The sequence below is a fragment of the Planococcus citri genome, chromosome 2 (genome assembly GCF_950023065.1).
Source record: "Planococcus citri chromosome 2, ihPlaCitr1.1, whole genome shotgun sequence".
In the NCBI taxonomy this organism is placed as follows: domain Eukaryota; kingdom Metazoa; phylum Arthropoda; class Insecta; order Hemiptera; family Pseudococcidae; genus Planococcus; species Planococcus citri.
The window spans coordinates 48,576,366-48,588,393 of record NC_088678.1 but is presented as its reverse complement, the minus strand read 5'-3'; the positions used below and the strand labels follow the sequence as shown (position 1 = coordinate 48,588,393).

Below are 12,028 nucleotides of genomic sequence, written 5' to 3'. Positions count from 1 at the left end.
TTCGCTCGCGAATTATCGCGGAAACCAGTTCTATGACGTAAATATAACGCGACGATTACATTGCGATATGTTTTTGCGATATGTTCACAGGTATCAATGGCTCAACAAAACGTACCGAACGATATGAACGCTGCATCGGCATCGATGGCCAGCCATCAAGGAATATATTTCGTCAATCAAAATACGCCTAATTGTAACGTTAAATTAGAACCAAATCAAAATTTCATAAATATCTCGCAACAGCAGCAGCAGCAACAACAACATCAACAGCAACAACAAAATATCAATTTCAATCAGCAACAACAACAGCAGCAACAGCAAATTAGGCATCACAATGCATCGACGTCTACGAATAACGCTGCTCATCACAGCACCGATGGTCCTATAGGGGACCAGCATAAGCTTACGCCACAACAGCTGCAGCATCAACATCATTTAATGAGAGCTCAGCAGGTGATGGTTAATGTTAATTACGTTTATATTTATATATTTGCTCGAGTAAGACATATTTTTCGAGGGTTTTTTTCACCTTATACTACATACTTACGAGTATACCTTGCTGGATAGACTGGAGAGTTGACTTCTTAATGTACCTATACGCGATGGCTCGAGCGGATATGCTTTTTGGGCAGTTTCAACTCCTAGTCCTGGGTATAGTTTGTATTGATGAGTGGGAAGTTAATCGACTGTTTTTATAATATTTTCTAATTAGCATAATGAATTCGTTGGTTACTCGGACGTATTTATTTTTTCTGTATGTAACAATCGGAATTATTTGACGCAGGTTTCGATGGCCCAAAATGCACCCACCGATATAAACCCGTCATCCGTGTCAGTTGCCGCCCAACAAGGGATGTATTTCGCCAATCAGGCCAATACCTGTAATGTGAAAATGGAACCGAATCAAAATTTCATCAACGTTTCGCAAACCATCAACATCAATTTCAACCAGCAGCAGAGTAGGCATCATGTGGCTACGTCAACGGCAGCTACCTCCTTACATGAAAGTCAGCTTAGTGAACAACAACATAAAATGTCCCAGCAACAGATGATGTTGATGAGGCAGCAGGTAATGATTCTACCAGGTTGTTTTAATTTTAGCTCGAGGTGTGTGGTGAGTGGGGATGGAAGTCGAGTGCGGGGAATTTAGATTATGACTTGAAACACGTGTCTGAAGAACTACTGGAGAGATGAAGATAGTTCAAAAAATAGTTCCAAATTTTTAGAGGGCTTTTTGGAGGGGGAGAGGGAGAAGATAAATCAGAAAAATACCATCTGATCTTGGGGTTGATAATTTATTTTTCGACTGACTTGAGAAGAATCTTAACCCGACAGAAAAATTTTCATATTGGACACAGCTGAATTGAAAGAGCATACAAAAATGCACCACTAGCCAAAACTTTTGGTACTCGAGTGAACTTTTCGATTTTTAGTAAATTTCTAAAAACCAAGTTTGGTCCAAAAAAGCAAAAAAAAATCAAAATTTCACCAAATGAATTATATGTAGTATGCATCTTATTTTCGACCTCCTGAATCGATTAAAAATGGTTTCAAACTATTTTGGTCAGTTCTGGAACCTCCAGCACATTTTTGAAAGTTTGGATTTTTCCACTAAATTTTACCCAATGAAGTTAGAAAGCTAAAATGTAGATTAAATGTGATTTTAATCCGCTCTGGAGTCTCCAGTCATTATTTTGGAAATTCCATAATATTGAAATTAGGATACGAAACATCATCAATTCAACATACTAATCTTTGATTTCGCTTTTCAGATGTGTAAACAACAACAACAACACCAACAACAGCAACAATACCAACAACAACAACAGCATCTGCAGCAGCAGCAACAACAACAAGCGCAGCAAAAATCCCAACAGCAATCTCACCACGTAGTTCAATTGCAACAGCAACACCAACAACATCCAGCTCAACATGCTCAACAGCAGCATCACCAACAGCAATCGCATCACCAGCAACAACAAGCGCAGCAGCAACAGTTGAGATTGCAGCAAATGCCGCAGCAGAAAAATCTGCAGAATATGATAAGGCCTCCTCCTCCAGAATACAGTATCAATGGTAGACAAACCAGCGGTCAGTTTCAAGGTATTCCTTGTAATATGCCGCAAAGGCTACCTCAACAGAATACTTTTCCTGGAAGTAAGTATACCTAATACTGGTGTAAATTGACAGTTGACACGTGTCGGTGTGGTGTCACAGTGTCGTGTCGATGTCGTGGCTCTGGTTATAGTTATACGTATTTGAAATAGAGACGTCGTATATGTAATGGTTTCCGTAATGTTTCAGATGTTCCTTTGCATAATAACGCGATGAATATGATGCCTGGCCATGTGCAACAGATGCCTATTAGATCTTTACCAAATCCTAAACAACAGAAACCAACGATGAATATGCAGCATTCGAATTACCCTGTAAGTTGTTGGCTCGTTTGATGCAGTATATGTGTAGAGGTTATTTTATCGTGTGTTCTATTTGCTCATTCATTTTGGTAATCGATAATTCGACCTAAAAAATTGAGTTGTCTCGTAGGACATTTTTTACCGTCGGGGGGTTATCACTCGCCTAGATTCTTGATTTTTTGAAAAACTAGATAGCTTTTCAAACCCTGAATTACCATTTTTCGGAATGAGCAATTTCCGAATAGAAGTTCGGTTTTTGGCCAAATTCAAAGAAAAGAGGTATTTTTTTAAAAAAATCAATTTTTCCTAAGTGTTGGTATTTTTTGTCAAAATTGCGAAAAAAATGCTATTTTTCATCAAAATATGACAAAAAAAGTGCTTGTTGTCAAAATTGTCAAAAAAGCTGCTTTTTGACAAAATTGTCAAAAAGTTTCGTTTTAAAATTTTTTTTCTGATCAATAGGTAGGTACATATTGTCAGGATGATTTGCTATTTTTGTTGCAAAAATCTGCTCTGTTTTTTTTCTCAAACTTACAAAAAAATCTGTTTTTTTTTAAAAATCAAAATTACTAAATAATCTTACCTACTTTCTTATCCAAAATTTTGAAAAATACTTTTCCTGTCAGAATAATTGTCAAAAGCCTTTTTTTGGTCAAGATTGCCATCAAGTTTTTTTCTTTTTTGCCAAAGTCGCAGAAACCCTCCTTTTTTTGATCAAAATTACCAGGAAAATTTACCATTTTCGTCGCAAAAATCTTTTCATTTTTTTTTCTTCTACTTACATACAAAAAGAATCTGTTTTTTAAAATCAAAATGACCAAATAATCTTACTTTATTTTTTTGTCAAAATTGCCAATAAGTTTCTTTGTTATCGAAGTTGCAGAAAATCCATTTTTCTGGTCAAAATCCCCAGGAAGATTTTTTTTTAAAATCAAAATTACCAATTAATAGTCTTACTTTACAAATATTATCCAAAATTTTGAAAAATCCCATTTTCTTTTCAGAATTGTCAAAAGCCTATTTTTTGCCTGAATAATTTCCCAAAAAACCTTGTTTTTATGACAATCTTGCAGAAAAAACTTTTTAAATTAAAATTTCCTAAAAATTGTGCTGTTTTTGTCACAAAAGTCGTATTCTTTTTTGTCCAGAATAGCAAAAAAAAAAATTTTTTTTAATTACATACCAAAAAATTTTACTGTTTTGCAAGAATTATGAAAATCCTTCTCTTGTAAAAAACTGTAGAAAAGACCCATGTTTTGTCTAAATAGTAAAAAAAACGGTTTTGTTTTTGTTAAATCGAAATTGCCAAGAAACTTTTTTTTTGATGAAATTTCCAGAAGATCTAGTATTCTTTTGCCAAAATCCCAAAAAGATATATTTTTTCTTTCTTACTTTTTGTTTGTCAAAATTGCAAAAAAAATCCCACATTTTTATCAAAATTGTGGGGAAAACTCTTTTTTTTTGTCAAAATTGCCCAAGTTGTGTTTTGTTACTACAATTGCAAGAAATCAGCATTTGGAAATTGAGTTTTTGCGAAAAATGCACTAGGGGGAATTGGTCGTTTAGGATGATGACAGTTGGGGCTAATGGATTGGAAGATGAGGGTTGGGGTTGTCTCAGAATCGTTGAAATGTGTGGAGAAATGTTGAAATTTTCTTGAAAGTTGATTAAATTAACGTATGTAGAAGTTGACGAAATATATCTATTTTCTTGAAAAGCTTAAACTTGTTCAGTTGTGCATTGTGCTGAAAAATAAGAAAAAGTTGATAAAATATTGGAAAAATTATTTAAATACTTATGTATGTTGATAAATTTGTCAATTTTTATGAAGACCTGTCAAATTAACTACGTTTATTTTGAATATTGTAATGAATAGATCTTGAATCATGTTTTAAAAAATCAAGGTTTTTAAAAATATTATTCTGATGTATTTTTCGAACATTTCTACAATTCTTTTGTGTTGAAAACAATTTTTCGATTTTGAAAATATTTTTGAATTATTAATTTATGAACTTTTGCAACACTTCATGTCAATTTGAACAATTTCCGCACATTTTAACAAAGGTTTATTCACCTTTTTTTTAAATGTGTAATTATTATGCTAGTGATTTCAATTGTTTGATTTTTGTGGCACCCAATTGTCTTTTCTTCCGACTGATCTTTTTATGTAAATTTTTATAATGTTTTTCCCTACAATATTTTTGGGAAATACTTTGCTTCGTTCGCCTTCTCTTGTGCTTACATAAATGTGGATAATGTTACTTAATTATTCTCTGATTTGATTCCAGATGTCCCTCAATTTGCCAATGTCGCATGCTATGAATAACCCAGCTGCCAATAACGTCTCAGCACTAGCCAACCAAACGTACAATCCTCAAGCTCAGCAGCAACAGCAGCAGCAATCTCGTCCAACCAATGCCAACATGCCATTAGCCAATACCATGTCTCATATGCCAAATACCATGACAAACCTACATCACAATCCGCATCGAAGTCAAGAGATTCCATCCGCCATGCAGAACACCAACGTCAACAGTATGAGCAGTCTAAGCACCAACACCGTCATCGAAGATTTCAATTTGGATTTCCTCGAGCAGCAATTCGGCGCTAACGAACTAATGAATTTCAATATCAACGGATTAATGTAATAACTAATAATGAGAATGTGTGATCGTAATCAACGACCGGTGGACCGGTGTACATATTTATCGTGCAAACTGGCCATACGTATAGCCCCCGAAAGTTTCATTTGAATATTCGTGCGATAGGTATTGTACGTGTTATTGCTCTCTTTCTTTCTCTCTCTTTGTATATTTTTTTTGGATGATCGAACCCGTTAACCCCGAATTCGCAATCACGGATCAGCGAACGGTATTAGTGTTTTTAGAGAATTTAAATGACGTCAAGGGTGAAATGTAGGAAAATTATTGCAATGGGCGAATTTTGTTGATAAATTGGTATGTTGAATGGAATCGTGATACTCGTCGTCGTCGACTCGTTTGAATTTTCCGCTATTTAAATTGAATACTCTGGTAATGTCATGACACGTTACCGTTTTCCGATTTAAAAAAGCATTGGGAAGTAGTGAGTTGTGGTTGTCTTTTTGAATTGACTGGACGATAGATGATAAATATTACCTAAGCTTCCTATTACGGTAATTTTTTTGTCAATAAAACAAGAAGATAAAATTGTAACTTGAATTAACGTTGCCAAAAAAAATTAAAATGACCAGCTTTGGATGAAAAAAATCAAACTAGTGTGATTTATGGAAATATTTTCGAAATTACGTCAAAAATCAATTAGGACTACATTTTCCTTAAAAAGATTGGTTTTTCGTCATTACAAGCTTAAAAATGTTACAGAAATATCTCAAATATTGTCCTTCTTTCCTAAATTAAAAAATCGAAAATGAAAAAGTGATGAAAATTTGAGTACCTACTCAATCAGTTCTTGGATTTCAATTTTTTGGTTTTTCGATATTTTTTGATTCGGCCATCTGAGATTCATTTCTTCCCTGTTTCCTTATTTTTCGATCAAGAATCTACCCAAATTTGTATTTAGCTAGGTCAGATCATGTAAAATTTGTAGAATCATGAAAACTGTTCATCTCAAAAAACGTAATTTTGATCACTCGAATGTATGTACTTCCAAAAACCTGTGATAAATTTTTTAAATCAGTTTCCAACCAGAGAACGCCCCTTCCTAATGGACTCTTAAAATCTTCTCAAGCTTATGCATACCTATGAATCTGAAGAAATTTATCGTATTTTCCTCAAACATCTCTTCTTTATCGAGCTAAATCCATTGAGAACTTGGACGAGCGAAAAATTTGAAATTTTCCTCGCAAGTTTTTAAATTCCAGCAGCTCGAGAATAACATCTGTGATAATTTTATTTCATTTTTTTCTGAAAAAAGTTGAACTTTCGAATAAAAGTTCATTAAAAAAAAAATCATTTGCAGAAATAAACAGAGAAGTGCATTTTTTTCCAATCAGTCGAGTTGAAATGATAAATTTTGAAAATTTGTTAAAAAGAGAAGTAACCTTGAACCAAGGAGATCTAAAACATTGAGAACCTACCAGACTAGATCTTCTGTATCGTTGTGTCAATTCAAAATTGTACTTTTATCTATTTCACCTTCCTAAGTAGCTTTTATTACGAAAGACAATCGAAATGAAAAAAACTCAAATAGCTATTCAAACCGACGACGAGTTTATCTTAATGGCCCATTTCGTGACTGAATTTTGAGAAATTCCACCTAATCCAAATATCGGCTCAGTATTGTAACTTTTCCATTTTAAAATTACATGTATCGGGTGATTTTAAATTGGAATTGTAGGTAATTCGCTGGAAAAAAAATCACATCAAATTGTGCAAGGCATTTCAAGGGTACAGGTTTGCAATTCTATGTTACCGTAATTGTTCGAATTGACAGTGATACCAATTATTGTTTTAGCACTATCGAACAATTAACCAATGAAAATGTACTTTTGTTTCATCATGTTGACGGATTTGTTTACTGAGAGAGTATGAAAATAATATGAAACTATGTAAGAATAATTGAAACGAGCAAATCGGACTCGAAATTTTACACAATGACGTATGTAATCTCATGATTAGTTTTTATAGTGTAGAGTTTTTTTTTCCATTTTAAAATGTTTGTAATCTCGTTTTTATTTTTGTTATATTTTGTAATTTTTATAACGTTATATGATCTCAGTACAAAGTAGTTTTACTTTTTCTTTTATTTTCTTTCTTTTCTTTTTTTTTAAGTATACGTAGTTCAATTTTCTTTCTTCTTCTCTCTTTTTTTCCTAAATTAATTTTTATTTATAACATGCCTTTCTTTTTTCTCTTTTTTCGTAGTGTAAATACGATAGATTTTTATGTAAATAATGCTTTTTTTAGAAATACCAGTATTTTAAAGCACTTTTTACGAAAGCAAAAAAATTCGTTTATACCTCGAGGGCATTACGAATACGGTGGTATTTTCATTGAACATGAATCGATTTGAAAATAATGCTTTTTAATGTGTTCGTCCAAAAAAAATTTTTTTTGGAGATAATGTATAATTTTAAAACACGTCGTGTACGCCTTACCATTTTTTTTATATAAGCTCTCGCCAAGCTACGTAACAAAATGTTTATTTTTTTTTCTTTAGTGAAGTAGTGAATAGCAATAAAATCAAATTAATTTTAGGTACCCGTCGAGTTACTTGTGTTTTACAAACCAACAGTATAGCAACAATGATACGTAAAGGCAATGCATATTTGATATAAATTTTGTTTTTTCAATAATTTTTATTTTATACGACGAACATAGCGGTTTTTTTCCTTTGTAAAACGTGATCAAATCAAAATTTATGTTAGTGAAGCGAATGGTGCGACGAGCATGGGTTGATTTGTAATGTAGAAAAACCCACAGGCGAATTCGTCGCGCCATTTTTTTGCGATATTCAATTCATCATGTGAAAAGTTGTCATGTTTTATTAATTTTATATGTTAATCTGTACTTATAAAATATGAAGTATACTTGTATAATAAAGTGATTTTTATTTTAATCCAGAGTTTTATTTTATGGTTTGATTTGATTAAATAGACTTGGATACGTAGCAGAGTGGCCTGTATCCGAAAAATTGGTATAAAACAAGGAATTTCGTCGTTTTGGAAAATTTGGTTAAATCTCAGAAAATGTGTAATTTTCACTTCTAAAATAAAAAACCCTTCCGTATTAGGTATTGAATTTTGTCCCAAATATTGAAGTAAAAAGAAAAACACTTGAAAAACATTAAAATCGCTGAAAATTATCGAAAAGTAATGAAATTTTAGTAAAATTTGATAAAAACGTGTTATAGACTGATTTAATTATGTATACTAAAAAACAACAATATTAAAATCTTGAAAATTACCTGAAAGTAATGAAATATTGGTAAAATTTTCCAGAAGTGCAATAGTGCATGAAGAAGAGATCAAAACGTGTTCAAAGTGATGTTTGCATAAATTCCGATTTGAATTTTAATGATATCGCGAATAAAACATTTATGTTCCGAAACGTACCAATACCTAAGCCTAATTCTTTAGGAAAAATTGAATTAAAATTCTTTAATAAAAATTTATTAAATAAAATAATTGGTAGGCTAAGTAAGTATAAAATAACATCTCGAATAGTGAATATTTTTCATTTTTTTTTTTTTTACTAAATCACCTAGGACTGGGAATCTCCGAAATTGAATTGAAGGAGGCGAAAGGACATGAAAATTCAATCAATCAATCAATATTTATTAAAAACGATATTTCAAATTACAAAATACAATAGCCCCTCAAATATTTCAAACTCTCAAACTTTTCTTAAGTAGGTAAGTAATGTTAATGTAACACGAAAAAAATCAGGAATGCTCACATTGCTCACATCCCACAAAAATACTAATACAAACGTAAACATGTTCAACTTGATGTACGTAGCCTATGCGTAAAATCTGCACCTGCTGCTGAAATGTAAAATTTTATCTTTGAACATTTTGTTAAGGCACTATAGCTTCACTCAGGTGAAATCGGTGGCCATCTTTTCGGCCATCTTTGGTGCAAAATAACAATAGAATTTTTATGAAACGTCACAGTGACGTCACTTGCCGAACAGCTGTACTGTGCTGTGATTATGGCTGAAATCATCATTTTGCACCAAAGATGGACGAAAAGATGGCCACCGATTTTACCTGAGTGAAGCTACAGTGCCTTAAATTTTGTGGAAAACAATCAAAGTTGAATTCATAAAATTTCGAAAATCAAGGCTACCAACCTTCCACAAAAATAAAAATTTTGAAATCTTCAACTTGATGACCATCACCAAGATCCAAAATAAGCACTGTCTAAATAAAATAAGAGGGCTGCTAACTCGCCACAAAAATAGAACCCTGAGAATCTCCTCCTACTTAATGACATGAGTACCTAACCTACCTAAAATGAAAGAAAAGAAATTCATCTTTGAACATCTCGTTCTGCAAAATTTAGAAAACCACTAATCAGTGAAATCAGGGATGACAAAAAAAGTATGTGATTTCCTTGAAATACAGCAATGCTGCATGTTGCATATTTCACAAAAACGAAAAAATATTCAATTGGGCAAAAATCACTAAAACTTATTGAAAACATATAAGTACTAACACAAATCATCAGTGCAATGTACCTAGGTACATACCCGTATTTTTTTCATTTTTACAATTTTCAGCAACTTATGTATGTACCTTCAGTCCCCATCAGCTGTGCTCTGTTGTCTGTACTTTTTCAGTACCATCAAAAAAACATATTTTGATATGTTACATGTTATTTTGCCCAATTCAAAAATTTACCCCCCCCCCTGGCCACCCCTTAACCCAATCAAAAAAAAACGAAATATTGTCAAAAATGAAACCAGTATTTTGATATGTCACATGCTATTTTGACCAATTTCAAAATTCACCCCCCACCCCTTACCCCAATCAAAAAAATATTGTCAAAAATGAAATCAGCACCATCTAAAACCTGTATTTTGATATTTCACATGCTATTTTGGCCAATTTCAAAATTCACCCCCCCTTCCCTCGCTTTACCCCAATCAAAAAATTTTGATCAAAAATGAAACCGGTACCATCAAAAACCTATATTTTGATATGTCACATGCTATTGGCCAATTTCAAAATTTACCCCCACCCCTTACCTCAATAAAAAAAATGTTGTCAAAAATGAAATCAGCACTAAAGTATTTAAAAGTAATATATCAGCACCATCAAAAACCTGTACTTTGATTAGCTTTGATAATTGATGTGTCACAATAATGCTATTTTGGCCAATTCAAAATTTTTCCCTAACCCCTCCCTGCCTACGGCCTAGCCCAATAATTTTGTCAAATGGCCACTCAAGTGGAGAACCGTTAGACCATTACTCATCACTCACATCAGGTTTCATAGTTGGTTACTTACTCGAAGTTGAACGTTTTGGTTTGGTAATTAATTAATTTTACAACCATTGCCCTCAAAATGTTTCAACATGTGTCACAGTCTGGTAGGGAATTCATTCTGGCAGTGGCATTGGCATCATAATCATTAATCAAACATCACATAGCATACAGTTTTCGCAGTTGAAAAATCATCTGCAGCCATGTAGGATCGATTCAAAGATGTATCAGTTTTCAACTTTTCATAACTGAACTGATACAAATACAGCAGAAACCGGTTTCATACATAAAACAAACTACTGTCAAGTTACTGTGATGTGATTTGAATGTCACAGGTAGGTACATGAGGTACAGATACAGATTAATCCTGCGCATCTTCAACTTGAGATAGCTGTACAGCGCTAGTTAGTGGGAGCGTACAATGGCCGAGTGTGTTAAGCCACCGCCTGACAATCGAATGAACCCAGGTTCGATCCCCGCGGCCACCTAGAAATTTTCTAGCTGAGTATACCTTTACTCAGCTTCCTCTACCCTACAGGCGTTCAACAGCATCATGCAAATCACGCCTGTCGCCTATCAAGGCCAAAATACCATGAATACACCGTTGCTAGGGTACCAGTAAACTGTTAAGAAGCACCCTGCCGCTGATCGGATATCGGAATGCGGAATGCGCATCGCGGTTCTAACACGCATATCGTGAAGAAGGGTTGACTTTAGCTGTGACAGTTTAACAGACAGAATCTAGTTCTAACTTGCCTGACAAGTGGTAACTTGCTCTGGAGCCTGAATTCCGTTGTGATGACCTCATCCTAGCTTCTGTACATAATCAGTGGAAATCTATAAATAGAACCTCAGAAGCTGAACAGCATCAGTTGCTAATTTGTTCTTGTCCTGGGCAGATGTGATGTGATGATCGGTTTATTTCATGCGTTTGGATCATTGATTGTCGAGCTTCCGTGACCGGGACATCCGTGTCTTTATGGATCTTTAAAAACTATAAATACAGCATCAGCAGAAGCATATCTGATTCAGTTCTTAATTTGCTCTTGACCTAGACAGACGCGATTTGATGATTGGTTGATTTCATGCGCGTGAATTGTTGACGTGTCTTCAATCTTGTAGGTTCCGTTTGTGGACGTTTGAAAAACTATAAATAGAGCATCAGTAGCCGAACTGCTTCAGTTCTTAATTTGCTCTTGACCAGTCAACATGTCTTCTCAATTGCAATGTGACGTTCTACTTCTCGATAGAGAATTTCACGAAAATGATATTATTCGCAAGATCAAAATTGTGCTCCGTTATTTCCAACCAATATATTTACGTTTGAATTATTTCTCGAATAGACCGCGTCGTGTTTCGAATAGAACGGGTATCAAACACTTCGTTCGGAAGTATGGCTTCAAGCAGGCATCCAACATACTGAATTCCATCGAAGAATACCCGTCCAGAAACATGATGCAACTTCTGCATAGTTTTCAACAGGAGTCCAAGACTGCTTCCAAACCAAATAATAGGAAGCTTCTGCAAACTCAGATCCGCAATCTGAAAGAACAAATCGATCAGAAAAAATACCTACTCAAAGAACAGTTGATTGACATCTTCATGCAGTTGCAGGATGCATCGGAACCGGAAATACGAGTAGGCATTAAAGAAATTGAATCGTGGACGTTTCATGAATTAATC

The 12,028-nt window shown here is 33.9% G+C and overlaps 1 protein-coding gene across 2 annotated transcripts in view; it reads left to right on the top strand.

The window, feature by feature from the left end:
- The window catches only part of LOC135836211 (alpha-protein kinase 1-like), a 57,824-nt gene extending 49,848 nt beyond the window's left edge, over positions 1 to 7,976 (top strand). For both annotated transcript variants that reach the window (XM_065350886.1, XM_065350885.1), the window contains exons 4-8: positions 91 to 453; positions 785 to 1,069; positions 1,773 to 2,157; positions 2,305 to 2,429; positions 4,706 to 7,976. In XM_065350886.1, coding sequence (XP_065206958.1) covers positions 91 to 453; positions 785 to 1,069; positions 1,773 to 2,157; positions 2,305 to 2,429; positions 4,706 to 5,065 — 1,518 coding nt within the window. In that variant the 3' untranslated portion in view covers positions 5,066 to 7,976. The remainder of the gene's footprint in view (positions 1 to 90; positions 454 to 784; positions 1,070 to 1,772; positions 2,158 to 2,304; positions 2,430 to 4,705) is intronic.
- Positions 7,977 to 12,028: the final 4,052 nt, after the last annotated feature.